Source organism: Ursus americanus, chromosome 28 (assembly GCF_024610735.1).
Source record: "Ursus americanus isolate L20-20 chromosome 28, mUrsAme1.1.p, whole genome shotgun sequence".
NCBI classification, from domain to species: Eukaryota; Metazoa; Chordata; class Mammalia; order Carnivora; family Ursidae; genus Ursus; species Ursus americanus.
The window spans coordinates 17,608,553-17,628,007 of record NC_142154.1 but is presented as its reverse complement, the minus strand read 5'-3'; the positions used below and the strand labels follow the sequence as shown (position 1 = coordinate 17,628,007).

The following is a 19,455-nucleotide window of genomic DNA, read 5'->3' as shown; positions in this document are numbered from 1 at the left end:
CACTGGACAGGGGCAGGCGGGGAGGGCATCCTGACTAGCGGGGCTGCTGAAGAGGGGAGGCAGGAAGAGCCGCAGTGGCTGTGCTCAGGGGGGACGGGAGTGGGAAAAGGCAAGAAGGGGCACCGTCCGTGGAGCGTGTGGCGGGGAGAGGGCCCTAGCTGAGGGGCAGGTGAGGGTGGAGGAGGCGGCCACGCGGGGAGGGGGAAGGGCTGGCCCTGCTCTCTGAGAAATAGGCGTTCTCCATCTGCGCAAAGGCGAGTCCTCCTGGCGGCCGGTTAATGACGGCTACCGTGCCTCGGGCGCCAGAGGACACCGGAGGAGGGCTGTGGGGCTGGCTGCACACCAGGCTCTTTCATCTGTAGTTCATTTCATCTCCTTTATGTCTTTTTAATTGTCCAGAGCCCGGGTGCCAGGGGTAAACACTCATTACGGCAGCTCGAGTAGTAATGAGGCAAAGCCTCCGCTTTGATATTTGTTTTCCTAATTTTATCGTCAGGACAGGGGGGCAGCTCTTGTATCACAGGTGGGGAGGAGGTGGTACAAGTTGCCCCAGGTCCCCCCGCGGCTGGAAGACTGAAGGACAGGGACCGAGTGGTCCCCGTGCTTGGCTTTCATTCAACACTCCTCACTGCCCTTCCGCTGTTTGGACCAAGAGGTTGGAGGCTGCAGACCCCGTTGCTGAGGGCACATCTGGGGCCAACCCCATTAAATTGGGATTTAGATGTTTCCTGATGAGGCCTACCCACTCAGAGCGGGGCCACTGTGGTGAAGGGCGTCTGGCATGTGTGTGCTAATACCGAACCCTCCGGTCCCCTCCGCTGCGGTTTCTTGGCCAGTCTGGTGAGGCCAGAAAGCAAAGGAGAGCAGAGTCTCTGGACCCACTTCCACAGACTCTCGGCCCCGGGAGCTGGTTTCTGGCATTGTCCCGGTGGGTCGCCTTTCAGCAAGCTTAAAGACACGTTGTGTGCAGACACGGTACCTTGTTTTGAGCTAGACCACCCTCCACCACTACCATCCTCCAGGCACTCAAACCCGAGTGTTGAAAATCCAAAGGATTCTGTTCTTCCTGTGGCTGTGTTAGCCAAGGGATTTCTGTTAGGAAGTGAGATCTTCTTTAAGCCAGGAGGATGGGAAAGGATTGTGGCCTGGATGAGGAGCCCTGTCATTAGACAGGTCCCCAGGTGCAGCGAGCGGGGAGGTGAGGTCAGCCAGCCCGCCTCTCTCCCATCAGGGTGTTTCCTGTGGGCCCGCGGGATTGAACTGGCTCTGTTTCCCTAGCTTCCGTGGATTTGGAAGGGAATCTGCTGGAGCAGAGCTACCTTCCTTGCGACATGTTTGTTTCCAGGCTGCAGAAGTAGCATCGTTAGGTGCCGACATCCAGGTTCCCACACCCTCCCCACTTTCCCACTTGGGGTCTCTGGGTAGAGAGCTGCCTGCCCACGCTTGCCGCTCAGACTCTTGAGGCTACCTCTAGACAGGCTCCTGTCCCAAGGCAAGCCTGGGCACTCGTAGGGCCTTGGTAACACGTTCAGAGCTGGCCGAATTGGATGTCACGTGTTTGCTTGCAACTTTCTTAGCCTCTCATGGTTGTGATGTGTGTGTGAATTAGATCAGTGCCAACCAGAGGCCTGATGGCACGTGTCTGAGAGGAAGAAAAGGAGTGGACATCTGTGATGAGTAGCTGGGTTATTTCTCCTCCTCATACCCAGTGGATTTCATTATATTCCCATCTTACAGAGAAGGAAATGGAAGCTTGTGGGGAGTGCTGTAGTCAGGGTACGCAGCCAGTGAGCAAGTCCACGGGCTGAGGGACTCCTGTCTCACCTGTTCAAGGTCGCAGGCGTGTCTGGGGCCGTTGTTTCTCTCTGTCTCCACCCTGGACTGCCTGTTGTTATCTCTGGCCTTGGCCACTGCAGTAGCTGCCTTGCTGGGCTCCTCATGTTCATTTTCTTCCCTCTTGATTCCTTGCCACAGAATGGCCAGCAAGAGCTTCGTCCAACAGAATTAGGACTTTGTTACTAAGCCACGCTAAGCCCTTCTGTGGCTTCCTGTGCAGTGGATTGGGAATGCTCCGTTTTGCATGGCCCTCCCGGGCTGTGGAGCTGGGACCACCTGCTGCTCCTGGACGTGATTCCCTTCTCCATGTCAACACTGAACTCCTGCCATGTGGGCCTCTTTCTCAGGTGCCCCAAGCTCTTCTGTGACTCGTGGTTTGTCTTCATCAGGAATGCTCTTCTCACCACTCCTTATCTTATTTTTTTTTTAAGATTTTATTTATTTATTTGACAGAAAGAGAGACAGCCAGCGAGAGAGGGAACACAGGTAGGGGGAGTGGGAGAGGAAGAAGCAGCCTCCCAGCAGAGGAGCCTGATGCGGGGCTCGATCCCAGACCCTGGGATCATGCCCTGAGCCGAAGGCAGACACTTAACGACTGAGCCACCCAGGTGCCCCTCCCTGCTCCTTATCAAGCTAGCTTCTCTATCTTTGAGGGTTCTGGGTCAATGTCCCCACAGAGGGGCTCTCCTTGCTGACCCCTCTGAAAACGCCAGCCTGGTTTCTTTATCATAGCAGTCTGCTTTTACACTTGGTCCTCATCTCGAGTTATAATTCCATATTTATTTGTTTTTTAAGAGCTGTCTTGCAGCAGAGATTTTTTATGCTATTGAATTTAAGCTGGTATAAATTCAAATTAGAGTATTATAATTCTAGGATGTTAAGTATACTCCCCATAGTAACCACAAAGAAAATAGCTACAGAATATACACAAAGGAAAATGAGAAAGGAGGGCATCTAGGTGGCTCAGTCGGTTAAGTGGCGGATTCTTGATTTCGGCTCAGGTCATGATCTCAAGGGTTGTAAGAGTGAGCCCTGCTTTGGGCTCTGATCTGGGCATGGAGGAGCCTGCTTGAGCCTGCTTCTCTTTCTCCCTTTTTGCCTCTCCCTCCACTCTCTTTCTCTCTAAAAAAAGAAAAGAAAAAAAGAAAATGAGAGAGGAATTAGAAAGTTTCACTATAAAAAAATCAACTAAACACAAAAAAGTAAGGCAGGAAATGAGGGACAAAAAAGGCTATAAAGCATATTGAAAACAAATAGTAAAATACAGAAGTAAGTCCCTCCTTGATCAGTAATTACCTTAAATGTAAATGGATTGAATTCTCCAATCAAAAGATCAGCAGGCTAGCGGCACCTGGGTGGCTCAGTCCATTAAGCATCTGTCTCAGGTCATGATCCCAGGGTCCTTGGATTGGGCCCCATGTCAGGCTCTTTGCTCAGCGGGGAGCCTGTTTCTCCTTCTCCCTCTGCCTGCTGCACCCCTCCTTGTGTGCTCACTCTCTCTCTCTCTCTCTGTCAAATAAATAAATAAAATCTTAAAAAAAAAAGATCTGCGGGATGGATTAAAATGTATATCCAACTATATGCTGTTTACAAGAGACTCACCTGAGATCCAAAGACACAAATAAGTTGAAACCAAAAGGATGGAGAAAGATATCCCACACAAATCGTAACCATAAGAAAGCAGAAAAGTGGCTGTAGTAATATCACACAAAATGGACTTTAATCAAAAAAGGGTTGAAGAAGGATACCATACATTTTAAAAGTTTCAATACAGCAAGAAAATATAACAATTTTAAGTCTTTTTGCATTTAATAACAGACCATCAAAATATGTGAAGCAGAAATTGGTAGAATTGAAGGGAGAAATACACAGTTATAATAGAGTCTTCAACCCCCCTCACTGTCAATGGCGGATAGGCCAACTAGACAGAAGATAAGTAAGGAAAGAGAGGACTTGGACAAACACAATAAACCAACTCGATCTAACAGACATACAGAACCCGCCACAACAACAACAGAATAGTCCTTATTTTCAAGTGCACATGGGACATTCTCCAGGACATATCCTATCTGAGGCTACAGATTAAGTCTTAACAGATTTAAAAGATACCATACAAAGTATCTTCTCCTGACCACAGTGGGATTAAGTTAGAAATGAGTAACAGAAGGAAAACTAGAAAATCCACAAATATGTGGAAATTAAACAACATACTCTAAATCCATGGGTCAAGGGAGAAATAACAGGGGAAATGAGAAAATACATACAGATGCGTAATGACGGAAACACAACACATCAAAGCTTATGGAATACCGCAAAAGTAGTACCCAGTGAGAAATGTATAGTTGTAAATGCTCACATTAAAAAAAAAAAAGAAGAACGCTCTCAAATCAGCAACCTTACTTTAAAACTTAGGGAACTAGGAGAAGAACAACAAACTAAACTCAAAGCTAGCAGAAGGAAGGGAATAATAAAGATTAGAGCAGAGATAAATAAAAAATAGAAAAACAGAGAAAATCAACAATGCCAAGAGCTGATTCTTTGGAAGAATTAACAAAATCAACAAACCTGTAGCTAGAGGGATGAACAAGAAGACTCAAATTACCAAAGTTAGAAACAAAAGTGGGCACACGACTACCAATTCTACAGCAGTGAAAGGCATTCTAAGAGACTACTATAAACCATTGTACACCAACAGATTGGATAACCTTGATGACCTGATTGGATTCCTAGAATCACAGAACCGAAGACTTTATCATGAAGAAATAGAAAATCAGAAGACCTGGAACTAGTAAGGAGATTGAATCAGTAGATTCAAAAATCTGACCAAAAAATCCCTTGGATCTGACAGTTCACCAGTGAATTATGCCAAACATTTTAAGCAGAGCAAACAAGTCAATCCTCCTCAAACTCACCCAAAGAACTGAAGAGGAAAGAACACTTCCTAAGTCTAAGAGACTGATTGCCCTTACAAAGTCTGATGAAGACACTACAAGAAAAGAAAACCACAGTTCTTTATGAATTAAAAAAAATTTTTTACTTTGTGAATATTCATGTAAATGTCCTCACCATAATACTAGCAAACCAAACTCAGCAGCATATTAAAAGAATGATACACCATGACAAAGTGGGAGGTATGCCCAGAATGCAGGGATGGTTCCACATGCAACCATCAATCAATGCAACATACCACATTAACAGAACAAAGGGAGGAAACACATGATCATTTCAACTGATTTAGAAAAAGAATTTGACAAGATTCAATACCTTTCCAATAAAACAAACACCCAACAAACTAGGAATAGAAAGTAACTACCTCAACATCATATAACATAGATGAAAAATCCATAGTGAACCTCGTACTCAAGGTTGAAAGCCTGTAAGTTTTTCCTCTAAGATGAAGAACAAAGCAAGGATGCTTGTTTTCACCACTTCTATTTGACATAACATCGGTAGTCCTAGCCAAAACAGTTACACAAGAAAAAGAAAGAAAAGGCATCCAATAGGAAAGGAAGAAGTGAAATTATCTCTATTCACAGATGACAGGATCCTATATGTAGAAAATCCTAAAACTTTCTCTCTTCAAATTTTAGAACTTATAGAATAATTCAGCAGAGTAGCAGGATACAAAACCACTACACACAGATCAGTAGAACTTCTATACCTAACAATGGACAATCCAAAAGGCAATCAAGAAAAGCATTTTCATTTGCAGTAGCATCAAGAACAGATACTTAGTAATTAAGTGAAAAAAAGAGGTGAAAGACTTGTACACTAAAAACTACCAAACATTAGTGAAAGAAATTTAAGAAAATGGAAAGGACTGGAAAGACATCCATGTTCATGGGTTGGAAGACTTTTTTTTAAGATGTCAGTACTACCCAGAGCCTCTGTAGGTGCAGTGCAGTAAAGTCCCAACAATATTTGTCTTTGCAGAAATGGAGAAATTCACCCTAAAATGCTCATGCAATCTCAAGGGACCTTGAATAGCCAAAATAATCTTGAGAAAGAACTGAGTTGGAGGACTCTGCACTTCCTGACTTCAAAATTTACTACAAAGCTAAAGTAATCAAAACACAGTTGTGCTGGCATAAAGACAAATATAGAGAGAGCCTAGAAATAAACCCTGACGTATATGGTCAAATGATTTTCAACAAGGGTGCCAAGACCATTCGATGGGGGAAATGTTCGTCTTTCCAATAAATGGTGCTGAGAAAATTGGATATTCACATGAAAAAGAATGACATTGGACCTTTACCTAATACAATATACAGCAATTAATTTGAAATGGATTAAAGACCTGAATGTATCAGAGCTAAAACTATAAAACCCCTAGAAGAAAACAAAGCGGAAAAACTTCATGACATTGGATTTGGCAGTGACTTTTTGACTATGACACCAAAGGCATCATCCTCAAAGTTGACATCAAATTTGACTTCATCAAATTTAAAAACATTTGTGCATCAAAGGACACCATCAGTGGAGTCAAAACGCAACTCATAGAACGAGAGAAAAATACTTGCAAATACATATTTGATAATATCCAGAATATAGAAAACTCCTAAAATGCAACAACCACCAAAAAAAAAAAAAAAACCAAATTGATTTAAAAATTGGCAAAAGGACTGGAATAGGCGTTTCTCCAAAGAAGATCCAGAAGTGGCCAATAAATACCAGAAAAGATGTTCAGTGTCAGTGATGATTAGGGAAATGCAAATGAAAACCACAACGAGATACCACTTCATTACCATTAGGCTATTATTATTTATCTATCTATGTATTTTGAGTAGAGTTGACACACAATAGGACAGTTTCAAATGTACAACATAGTGATTTGACAACTCTGAGTTATGCTATGTGACCATACAACACTATTACAGTACTAATGACTGTGTTCCCTCTGCTGAACCTTTCACCCCCGTGGCTTGTTCATTCCCATAAAACTGGAAGCCTGTATCTCCCACTGCCTTTCAACCATTTTGATTAGGATGCTATTATTTAAAAGTACATACAATAGCAAGCAGAGTGGATGTGGAGAAATGAAACCCTTGATGTGTCGGTAGAACTGTAAAATGCTGCAGTCGTATGGAAACAGACTGGTGGTTTCCAAAAAAAAAAAAAAAGTAAAAATGAACTACCATCCAGCAGTTCTGCTTCTGAGTGTATATATACCCAAAAGAAGGGAAGTTAGTGTCATAAACAGGTATTTGTACACCCGTGTTCATAGGAGAATTGTTCATAATAGCCAAGAGGAGGAAGCAACCCAAGTGTCCACAGATGGATCAATGGATAAACAGAGTGTGGTTTCTCCATACTATGGAATATTCGTCAGCCTTAAAAAACGATGGAGTTCAGATATAGGCTACCACATGGATGAACCTTGAGGATATTCTGCTAAGTAAAATAAGCCAATCACAAAAGGACAGATACTGCATTATTCCACTTAGATGAGGCGCCTGAAGTCATCACATTCATAGAGACAGAAAGTAGAATGGGGGCTGCCAAGGGCAGGGGAGGAGGGGGAATGGGGAGTTAGCATTTAATGGGTGCAGAGTTTCAGTTTTGCAAGATGAATGAGTTCTGTGGATGGATGGTGGTGATCGTTATACAGTAACATGAATGCATTTAACACTACTGAGCTGTATACTTAAAAGTGGTTAAGATGCTAAATTTTATGTTATGTGTATTTACTGTAATTAAAAATAAGCTAAAAAGAGGTTCACTCATTAATTCTATTCAGCTGTATTTACTGGGTACCTCATGTGCACTAGGGGCTCTTCTAGGGTCTAAGGATAGAATCAGGACCTTGACAGGTCCCATTCCCATGGAGCTCATGCAGGGGGACCAACCAGACAGTGTTCAGCACACAAATCGGTAAAATTTACAAACTGCTATACAGAGATCCAGGCAATAGCAAGTGAGCGAGGCGGTCAGGTCACCTCTGTGAGAAGTGACAGGGCAGGCACTAAGGAGCTAGCCAGACGAGGTCAGCCTGGCATCTGGGGGGCCCAGAAAGAGTCAGTTTCTGGTAGGTGATGGGGAGGGGGCACAGTGAGGGGTGTGCCAGCCAGCTGACCTCACAGTCTAGTACTCCAGGGCATTGGGAGAGGGCTTCAGTGCGCGTGCGACTGGAAGCTACAGCAGGGGCGGAAACACAAGAGTGAGTGGCAGGCACTGATTTATGTTTTTAAAAAACCCCTCTGCCTGACTCTTATCCAGGAAGCTGGAGTCCTGCTCCAGGCTCTGGGTCCCTGGCAAACCGCTTACCTGCACAGGTACCCAGGGAGGGAGAAGCCTCTGCCAGACTGGGTCTTTGAGCCGGCAGCAGGCTGCAGCATGGTCCCCTGGACTTGGCTTTGTCCCTTTTCCAAGTGTGCTGTCGTGCCCTTTCATGTCCATCTCTTGGCTTTTCTGTGGTTGGAGGGTGGGTGGTAGTGACACGGGAGCAGGAATATTTTAAACGACAAATTGCAGACGGAAACAGGTGGCGTTGACCCCAGAAACCCGGGGTTTGGGCAGCCCAAGTGGAAAATGGGGCCACTTGCCGGAGCTTTGGTTGTTTTTAGCTTCCTTAACAACCGTGGAGTGAAATGAAAACGTGAGATGTTCCAGGCAAGTTCTGTTTGGAGGAAAAATGACATCAATTTTACTCAATTACCATGCGAAACAGACAACAAGCCTCTCTCTGGTGCCCAGAGAAACTGTCATGGTGTTAGAGCACTCGCTGGTTCCCACACACCAGCAGCCATCTGGGGGAAGCCGCCCAGGGGGTGGGCGGCGGGGGGGATTGTAAAATGCAGGTGGCCAGGCCCACCCCCAGGGCCTTGGGCTCAGTGGTTCTGGGGTAGGCTCCAGAATGCATTTCCAGCAAATGCCCGGGTGATGTTGGTGCTGCCGCTTCAGGGACCCCACTCAGGGGCATGGTGCTGGAGAAAGAGTCTTTTCCCGTACGAGGGCCCCAGTGGGCACGGAATGTCCCTGGGGAGGCCCTGAGTAGCACAGGTAGGTGGTGCTCTTGGGGAGCCCTGCATGGGCCCTCTGCACAGCTCCTCCCCACGCGTCCCCATCACCTGCTTCTTCTCTGGCCCTGTCCGCCCCCTCCCTGCCCGTGTCCCCAAGTCGCCCAGCCAGGAGAGCTGCATTGCGCTGCTGGCAGCGGGTCCCCCCTGGCTCGGCCCCCAGGCTGCCAAGGAAATGTGACAAATGCAGCCAGGGCTCTGAACACTTGCCAGGACGCAGCCAGAGCTGGACGCCGGAGACAGAATTTCCAGACGATTGGCCGTGCCGTTCCTTGCCCAACCAGGTGTCTCCCTCAACATCATATGGCCGCCGCCTCCAGGACTTCTCCTGAGCGTGAATTTCCATGGGAAAAAAAGACGAGGAGACTTCGTTACATGTCTTTGGGGCCTGCTGCTTTGTGTTTGTGGCTGTCGTCAGATTTTCGTCTGGCTTGCCTGGCTTGGCTCCGGGCCCCCCGGGAGATGCTGAGCGTCTGCTCTGTCTGCGCTCGGCTGAGCTCTGTGGGAGCGTGGGACGGCTCACGTCAGGTGACGAGGTGCTCTGGCCGCGGTCACTCCCAGATCTGCTTTCCTGGACGCGCGCACCCTAGGGACACGTCGAGGGGAAATGCCTGCCTTCGGGCTTGCTGGAGATGTCGCTAGAGCTTAGAGCGTCTTTCAAAACATGAATTCAGAAAATTCTCATTGCGGTGAAATACACGTTCAATTTACCATCTCAGCCATTTGTGAGTGTGCAGTTCGGTAGGAGGTATATTCACATGGTTGTGCAACCCATCTCTAGAACTTTGTCCTCTTGCAAACCTGAAACTCTGTACCCATTAAACTGTCCCCTTTCCCAGCCCTGCCTCCAGCCCCTGAAGTTGGAACCTTCGTCTTCCCTCCATCTCCCATCCTTTTTGAACATTTGCCCCAAGGGAAGCAACTGAGACTTTGGGGTAGTGGTTATATAGACTGCACAGGACTGTCATCAGCCCAGCGAGGAGGAAATGGAAGGTTCTGCCAAGGGAGGTGGTTCCTGTAGTTTTTCCTTCCTGAAATTTGCACTCTCTTCTGTCGGTTCTTTGTGCAGCTTTTCTGTGGCCTGTCACAATTCCACTGAAAATTGCTTTACTGTGTTAGTCCTTTAAACCTTTCTTAAATAATATCCTTTAACATCTTTGGCTGGTGTTGACGTTCTAGGCAATGATCAGATTGTACCTTGAAATCCTGTGTGACTTGAATTTTCTTCCTCAGAACTGCAGGTTTTCATTCTTCCTATTTTTCATGTTTTGATTTGAGGTTTTCCAGTTTGGGCCCAATCCTACTGCTGAATATTTCTGGAAGAATTTGAGTCGTAGCCATTGGGCGGTTCTCAAAATACCAAAACAAGGAAAAAGTTATGTGTTTTCCTCTTCTTCACCCAGGTTTGGGGATAGGTAATTAAGACATGACTTCAGAATTGGCCTACAGATGGTCCAGTGTAAAAAAAAAAAAAAAAAAGAAAGAAAGAAAGGAAAAAGAAAAAATGACTGCTATTTTGGTCTTGGGGCAATAAATTGGGGGGTGGGGGTAGTGAGAACAGAACAACTAAATGTGTTCTATTTTTCCTTGAGGGAAAAATTAAGTTACACAAAGATTTTCTTTTAATAATAGTTTTCAAACAGTAAGATCCAAGCAAGGACACAGCTAATTCCTTTGTCACACAGATGCTCAAACATTGTGCGTGCCTGGCTTCTGACGTTTGAATGCTAGATGCTGTGTCCGGCTTCACACGGCCTGAATTAACTGTGGCTATGCTGTCCGCTCTGGTGGGTGCTTTATTTCCGGCTGACGCACCGAAGAACACAGTACCAACAGGAGAAGGTGTTAATGCCCCTGCTGGAAGATCCTCCCTTCTAGATTGTGTCTATCAGGAGAAAAGAAAAAGTAGAAGTTTCAAAACCAAGTGAAATAAGTCAGAGAAAAATAAGTACTGTGTGATCTCACTTACATGTGGAAGGCTGAACTCCTAAATACAGAGAAGAGTTTGCTGGTTGCCGGAGATGGGGGTGGGCAATGGGTGAAGGGGGTCAAAAGGTGCAAGTTTCCAGTTATAATATAAGTCTTGGGGATCTAATGTACAACAAGGTGACTATGGTTAGTAATACTGTAGCATATGTTCGAAAGTTCCTAAGAGTGGATCTTGAAAGTTCTCATCACAAGAAAACAAATTGTAACTATGCGAGGTGATGGGGTTAACTGAACTTCTTGTGGTGATCATCTCGCAGTATATACATGTATCAAATCATGTTGTACGCCTAAAAATAATACAATGTTATATATCAATCATATCTCAATGAAACTGGAAGAAACAAAGGAAAAACCAGGACGCAATGAAGCAGAAGTATTTCCCCAGGTGTTCAAAAGACTCTCATCCCTGTTCTCTCCATGTCTTCTTCTCCCACGTACGTGATCTATCCCGTTATACCCCCCGCATCCTGCTTTGTCCATACTACTGGAGAAGGACCCGGGGATTGTCACGTTCAATGGGCTTTTTCCGTCCATGTCAACTTTGGTTCCTCTGCTTTGTTTGAGATTTCCTATCTCTCTTCCCCTTGAAACACTTTCCTTTGATTCCCCTTGAAACACTTTCCTTTGATACTGAGGTCCTTCTACCAACAAGATGTGCAAAACTGAGAGGGACAAATCTGCTTTTGTTACTATAACTCCGTCTCCATGATGCACTGTGGTTAGAATGAGGACTTCAGGGAATAAAGGAAGAATATGGCCTTATTGCTGGACAAGCCTGGATAGGAATTGGGGTCGTTGTTGACTGGCTGTGGGTCTTGAGCAGGTGGCTTTCTCTTGATGAGCCAAAGGTGGTGGAGATACTGACCTTGATGGGTTTTGATGAGGGTTAGAGATGACACAGGCTGACACGTGGCAGACGGCCACAGGCATTGACCTCCCCCTTCCCCTTCTTGAAGGTCCCCTTCAACCTCCTGTATAAAGGCCCAGATGGGAGTATTGAGTTTTCTATCAGTTTTCTATCACCCATTCTTTCTTTTGGAATCTGCTGTTCTGTGCTTTTTTTTTTCCCCCCCCAAACAACTGATTTCCAGCTTAGCTTTGTGGATATATGCACACGTGTGTGTGTGATTCCAGAGTTTTCTATCATGTGCATATTTCTTTTGGGAATTAATATTTATGGGAATTTTGGGGTCTCAGAAGGCCTTTTTAAAAATATTTATTTATTTATTTATTTATTTATTTATTTATTTATTTATTTATTTATTTATTTTAGAGAGAGAGTGAGCATGGGGGGAGGGCCAGAGGGAGAGGGAGAATCTTCAAGTAGACTCCCCACTGAGTGTGGAGCCTGACACAGAGCCCAGTCCTGTGACCCCAAGATCATGACCTGAGCCTAAATCAAGAGTCGGATGCTCAACCAGCTGAGCCATCCAGGTGCCCCTCAGGAGGCTTTTTTAATAAAATCTGGGTCTTAGTTCCTGGGTGTGTGTGTGTGTAAATATTTTGTTGTTCTAATAAGACTTTAAGAACACTGAAAATTAAATTTCATAAAATTATTCTTTCTTTAAATTTTTTGTACTTGAAAAATGCAAGCTGGTTTTTAATTCTTTTTAATTAATATAATTTTTAATGAACGTAATTTCTATCTTATTTATAAAAATTTATATTTTATTTGTATTTTGTTTTAGATTTATAGAAAAATTGAACAAACAGTACAGAGAGTTCCCATACACCATTTCTCCTCTTTTTTTTTTTTTTAAAGATTTTATTTATTTATGTGACAGAGATAGAGACAGCCAGCGAGAGAGGGAACACAAGCAGGGGGAGTAGGAGAGGAAGAAGCAGGCTCATAGCGGAGGAGCCTGATGTGGGGCTCGATCCCATAACGCCGGGATCACGCCCTGAGCCGAAGGCAGACGCTTAACCGCTGTGCCACCCAGGCGCCCCATCCTCTTTTTAACATCTTACAATAGTATGGTATAACTAATGGACCAATATTGATACATGATTATTATTTTATATTGAAGCATAATTAACATACAGTGTTACATTTCAGATGTACAACATATCGATTCAATAATTCTATACATTATTCAGTGTCCACCATGATAAGTGTAATTACCATCTGTCCCCAAACAATGTTATTACAATCTTACTGACTATATTTCCTATGCTGTACTTTCCATCTTCATGATTTATTTATTTTATAACTGGAATTTTATACCTTTTAATCCCCTTTATCTATTTCACTCATCCCCCCACGCTCCTCCCCTCTGGGAACCATCAGTTTGTTCTCTGTATTTAAGAGTCTGTTTTTGTTTGTTTGCTCATTTCGTTTTTTAGATTCCACATATGAGGGAAATCATGTGGAATTTGTCTCTGTCTGACTTACTTCACTTAGTATAATTCTCTCTGGGTCCATCCATATCGTCCCAAATGGCAAGGTCTCATTCCTCTTATGGCTGAATAATGTCCCATCGTATGTATGTATACTGCCTCTTTATCCGTTCCTCTATCGATCGACACTTGGGTTTCTTCCATACCTTCTTGGCTAAATAATATTGCAATAAACATAGGGGTGCACACATCTTTTCAAAGTAGTGTTTTCATTTTCTTTCGGTAAATACCCAGTAGTGGAATTACGGGACCATCTGGTATTCTATTTTTAATTTTTGGAGGAACTTGCATACTGTTTTCCACAGTGGCTACACCAATTTACCTTCCCACCAATAGTGCACGACAGCTCCTTTTCCTCTACCACCATCCTTGCCAACACTTGTTATTTCTTGTCTTTTTGATGCTAGTCATTCTGACAGGTGTAAGGTCGTGTCTCATTGTGGTTTTGATATGTATTTCTCTGATGATTGAGCATCTTTTCATGTGTCTGTTGGCTATTGGTATGTCTTCTTTGAAAAACTGTTCAGATCCTCTGTCCATTGGATTATTTTGTGGAATTCTGACTGATTATTATTGACTAGAGTCAGTAGTTAATGCAGACGTCCTTAGTTTTTACCTAACATCTTTTGTCTGTTCCAGGATCCCATTGAGGATACCACTGTATTTTTATTAATTTTTATATTTACATCATAATTCTTTTTTCTCTCTTGGCAGGTATACAATATGTTTCAGCACCAGAGCCTCGGAAGTAAGGTGAACATTCAAGTTACCAAGCTCGTCCTGCTGCGACAACGACCTGTAAGTCCCCTTGGGCACCCGTCAGAGCACGCAGGTGGCGTAACTGGTCTGGAAGTTTCCTAGTTGCTGAGGAGTGCTAAGGAGGAGTGTAGATGGTTGTCGGGTCTTATCTGCCCTCTCAGGCTTTGCAGATGGCAACCGTGTGCCCTGGGCCAGGGTCTGGGGACGTCCAATGGGAGGAGGGCAGGTACTGGTACTAGAATCTTGGTGTGCACATTATCTGCTTGGGATTTTGAGGGATCCCTGAGCACTGGGCCTGTGTGCATCCCTCCAGCACTCCTGGCACATCTCACATGTGCAAGTCTAGATGGTGAGGTGTTTGGAAACCCCTGGCTACCCTTCTGGAGCTATATTCCAGCCTCAGGCCAAATTTGGATTCACTCTAGTATTGTTTTCTGGTTTTTGAGTTGAGTGCATTCCCACATAATAATGTTACTTGCAGAGTCTGGCAATGAACTTGAAAATGAGAGACCAATGCTTGTTTGGATACACAGTTCAGTTTGAAAAACAAAAAAAAAGAATATTTTTCTTTAATAACATAGTCTTCATTCGAACTTACAAATAAGGCCTGGCCTCCCTTTGGTCTGTGCCCCTTCCTAGCAGCATTAGGATTGTATCTGGGAGAAGCACAGCCCTGAATGATGTCCCAGCAAGCAGCTGTCCCCACGCTATATTCCAAACATAAACTCCGGCTTCCCTGGGTGTTTGCTTCTTTAACTGCCCCCACCCACCCCGATTTCTTTTAGGCCAAATTGTCCATTGGGCACCATGGTGAGCGGTCCCTGGAGAGCTTCTGTCACTGGCAGAATGAGGAATACGGAGGAGCCCGGTACCTCGGCAACAATCAGGTTCCAGGAGGGAAGGATGATACACCCCCTGTGGATGCCGCTGTGTTTGTTACCAGGTGAGGCGGGATTTGGTCTGCAGCTGCACATGCGACGGGGAAGACATGTCCCTCTTTGGAGAGGACAAGAGGACAGTTTGCTAGGAATTCAGGCTTGGAAATCAGACCTTGGGCCAGCTCTCTGAGCCTTGGATTCTTCATCAGTAAAATGGGGATATATTACAGTACCTAACCCTGAGTTACGAGGGTGAGCACGGGAAGCGCTTTTCATAGTGCCTGGCCCGAAGTAAGGACGCAGTAAGAGTTAGCCACAATTGCTGCCGTTGTTGTTATTAACATAAAAGTACCGAAATCCTGGCTACCCAAGCGTCTTAAAGCTTCCAAGAAAATGCATCTACTATCTCTCCCAGGCACCGAATAGAATGCTCTCCAGGAAAGAGCTAACCTGTGTTCAAGGCTGCCTCTCACCTGGCTTGAGCACGCTCCTAGGGGGAGAATGGATACCCCGAGCTCCCTGTGGGAGGCAGTCCACGCAGGCACACGTGTGCTGTGCACGGCGCCAGCCCCAGGGACACTCCTGGGACAGCCGCGGTCGGCAGAGATGCCTGGGGAATTCCCCTGGACGTTCTGTTGCAAGTAAGCAGCCGAGTGCTCTCTAGACCACAGGGCTGGACTTTTCCAGACAGAGAGGGACGCCAGGGGCCCGGCAGCAGACAACAGAAACCACACAGGCTTCCGCACAGGCAGCAGCTATGCTATCTTCGTTTGCCAGGGCTTCAGTAACACATTCCCATAGGCTGGGGGGCTTGAGACGACAGGAATGCGTTCTCGTACTGTTTCGGAGGCCAGAAGTCCAAGATCAAGGTGTGGGCAGGGCTGTGCTCTCTCTGCAGGCTCCAGGAAAGGATCCTTGCTTCCTTCTTCCTAACTTCCAGCGGTGGCCTGACATCTTTGGGATCCCTTGTCTTATAGACGCATGGCTCCGACCTCTTTTGCGCTGTCACGCTGTCCTGTAGCTTCCTCCCTCGGTCCCAGTTTCCCTCTTCTCATTAGAACACCGGTCCTTGGATTAGGGCCCAGCTGAGCCCAGTGGGACCTCATCTTAACTTGCTCTTACACCTGCACTGACCCTGTTTCCAAATAAGTTCGCATTCACAGGTACAGCTACCAGGGGTGAGGACTTGAACAGCTGTGTTTGGGGACACAGTTTAACCCACAACAGATATGGATGTGGCTCTTTCACTTTTCCCTTATGTCTCAAACCTCTCTGAAAAACCCAGTTTGCTTGGGTTGCTTTACTTCCACGCTGTAAGTAGAATGTGTTATGTGTTCACACCAAAAACCCCCTTTACAGAATGGGCAGAAGTGTTTCTTGATAATTTTAATATGTTAGATTAAAATATCAAAATGTTATTAGACTTGCTATGAATCTGTCCATTGTGAATTTTAAGGAATTTTAAAAAATTAATTTAAGGAAACTACTTTTCAAATTATATATCTTTTTTTGTTTGTTTGTTTGTTTCCTCCTGAGTTCAAAGATAAAGTTGTGGAGAGGAGCACTTTACCATTCTGCTTGTTTGAGACAGCCTGCCCCTTTAAAAGGGGCCAGAAAGGCTCTCTTGTGTCTCTCTTGAGCCACGTACTGTAAGCCCCTGGCCCAGGGACATCCCGAAGCTGGCTGGGGGAGTTCTGACACCTTATCCCCAGGCACCAGGCAAGGCAACTGCATAACCTTCTCCTCTTAAAAAAACCCAGAGCATGCTCATTGCTGCCACGAGACACCTCATCACCCTTGTGGACGATGCATCAGTTGCCCGCCCCACAGGGTTAAAGTGCTCTGTAGCACACTCACCCCTTATGAGAGCACCTGCTGCCCTACGGGATGTGATTAAATGTACGATGGGACATGTGAACAGACATCTATCCAATAATACTGATTGCCATCCGGCCGGGGCCCTACCAGGCACCAAGGACAAGCAATGAGCCGGAGCCGGTTCTTGCTTTGGATCTGGGTTTGCCCACCCCAGGGAGTGCTGGGAACCTCCAGGTACCATCTCCCCCAGTGGCTCTGTCACCACCCCCTCCCCCCTTGTGCTCACTGGCCAGAGGTTGCCAGGCACTTTGAAATGGTTTTTGGAGCCTGTGGGGCTTTCTGTAAAGCACCCCGAGGAGTGCAGTGCTGGGGTGAAACATAGCACCCTTTGAGAGTGGATTTGATTTGGAGAGCAGGGAAGAGTCCTTGGGAACCCTGTCCGCGTGCAACTATAAATTCACGCGACTGATTTTCCAAATGCTAATTAAGTGAGGTCCTAGAGAAGAACTCTAAATAACATCATCTTTGGAATATCCAACCAAACTTCCCAGGTCACTACTTTGAAAGTGGTTCGTACCAAAACTAGATAAAATGTGCAAATTCTGGTGTTTGTGAGATCTTTCCCGATGTCATCTCTTTCCTGCAGTTTCCTGCCTTGTCTGGGTCGAGGATGCGCTGCAAGCGGTCTTGGTTTGGGAACGAGTAGCTCCCCCCACCATTTATTTTTCAGAGGCAGTAAGTCTTACTGAAATCAGTATTGACAACGCTTCTGGTTTAGCCTTTTCACAAAATGCTGTCTGCAGACGTGAACGCGCCCTCAGCCTGAGAAGGCTGCCAGTTAGGCGTTCTGGCTTTCTGTTCTGCTTCCTGCCTCCAATAAACTCATTTACTGTACGGGAAATATTTTGTGTAAAAATGTCGCCTTTTTTTTTTTTTTTTTTTTTTTTTTTACATCTCTCACCCATAAGGTTACATTAGGTTTTGCTCCTACCAAAAACAAACAAAACGGAAAGTAACGAGCATTGTCAGGATGCAGAGAAACTGGAACCCTTGTGCACTGTTGGTGGGAAATATTAAATGCATCCCCAAAATACTAAACACAGAATTACGCTTGTTCCAGCAATCCTACTTCTGAGCAGAGACCCAGAAGCATTGAAAGGAGGGTTTCAAAGAGATATGTGTGTACCTATGTTCGCAGCAGCAGGACTCATAATAGCTAAAATGTGGAAGCAACCAAGTATCCTTTGACGGCGAATGGGTAAACAAAATACGGGCTATGCATAGGGAATACTATTCAGGCTTATAAAGGAAGGACATCTTGTCACAGGCCACAACATGGGCGAACCCGGAGGACATTATGCTAAGTGAAATACACCAGTCACAAAAAGCCAAATAGGGTATGATTCCCCTTATCTGAGGCCCCTAGAGCCACTAACTTCATAGAGACAGGATGTAAAGCTGCAGAGGAGGGAATAGAAAGTTAGATGGATATAGTTTCAGTTTTGCAAGATGAAGAGAGTTTTGGAGATTGGTTGCCCAACATTATAAATGCATTGAACATGACCGAACTGTTCACCTAAAAATGTTTAGGATAGCAAATTCTGTGTCATGTGTATTTTATCACATTAAGACAATTTGAAAATTTTTCTAATTCAGCCCTTAAGTGGTGGTCCCGAATGCATGGGGGTGGTTCTGAGGGCAGGTGCTAGGGAGGGGCATGTCCCGTGGCCCCAAAGAGCAAGATTCCTTCTGCTATAAGCAGAACCAACGCAAAAGCCTCCTGCATCTCTGTTACCTGAGGCCAGTCCGGGAGCCGGGGTTTTCTTTCTCAGTTTCGTGCTGACCTCTGATGAACTACCTGAACGCCCGTCCTTCCTCTCCCCTGCTTCTGCAGAGCTGCTGGGCCGAATCGGCCAGTGCCCAGCTCGCTCTCTGGGTCCTCCCAGCTGTGAAATTGAAGACCTCCCAGAAGGACGGGGGAGGCAGCGCCAGAGTCAGGGCTGGGAGCCGAGTTGGCCGGGAGGCATTGTTTAATAATTAGAGGCTGAGAGCTGTAGTTCGCCAGGTTGGGATAATAATGGGCCGATGTTTTCACGTGGAAATTGGGCGCGAGACAGCTGCTGCTCTTGAGAAACAGCTCTTTCTTCGCAGAGTCAGCTGAGAGTCTGATCACGGGCTGCATGGGCCAGGCGGGGTTTAGGGGCCGGTGTCCCCCAGTCCTGGGACTGAGACTGGCCAGTGCAAGGGTTTCTTCCCGCCTCCCCCCGCTTCCTTATGGGCTGTGGCCAAGCCCAAGAGTGCATTCTCCTGGACGCCCACCAGCCCTACAGATGGCCAGCCACAGAGATGTGAGCCTGACGTCATGTCCAGCAGAAGCCGCTGAGCCAGAAGCCATGGAAGCTGGCTTTCCGGCAGCTGCAGCCGTGTCTGGGGCTAGAAAACACCTCCTAGTGGACTGAGGCTGGGGACCGCAGGGGACCCATGCAGAGGCTGGGGTCCAGGGGGCTTCAGCCCCTGGCACAGCTTTACCTTGGGCCCTGCATCTCCTGCAGGAAGCCACGAGAGAGGGATTTCCCCCCCAAACCCAGGTCTGTGCTCCCGGGAGCAAACACACAGGGCCGGCTCGGAGCTTCACCCCAGGTAACCCCTCCAGCTGTCCCTCAGCCTTCCCCTGCATGTCACTCCACCCCGCTCCCCAGGGACTGCCTTCAGCCTCTGAGCGAGGGGGTCTCTTGCAGGCCTAGCTCGTGATGAGAGCTCAG

General features: G+C 46.0%; 1 protein-coding gene across 2 annotated transcripts in view; it reads left to right on the top strand.

The window, feature by feature from the left end:
* Positions 1–19,455, top strand: part of ADAMTS17 (ADAM metallopeptidase with thrombospondin type 1 motif 17) — a 336,180-nt gene that overhangs the window by 57,967 nt on the left and 258,758 nt on the right. For both annotated transcript variants that reach the window (XM_045795391.2, XM_087856712.1), the window contains exons 5-6: positions 13,953–14,036; positions 14,783–14,940. In XM_045795391.2, coding sequence (XP_045651347.2) covers positions 13,953–14,036; positions 14,783–14,940 — 242 coding nt within the window. The remainder of the gene's footprint in view (positions 1–13,952; positions 14,037–14,782; positions 14,941–19,455) is intronic.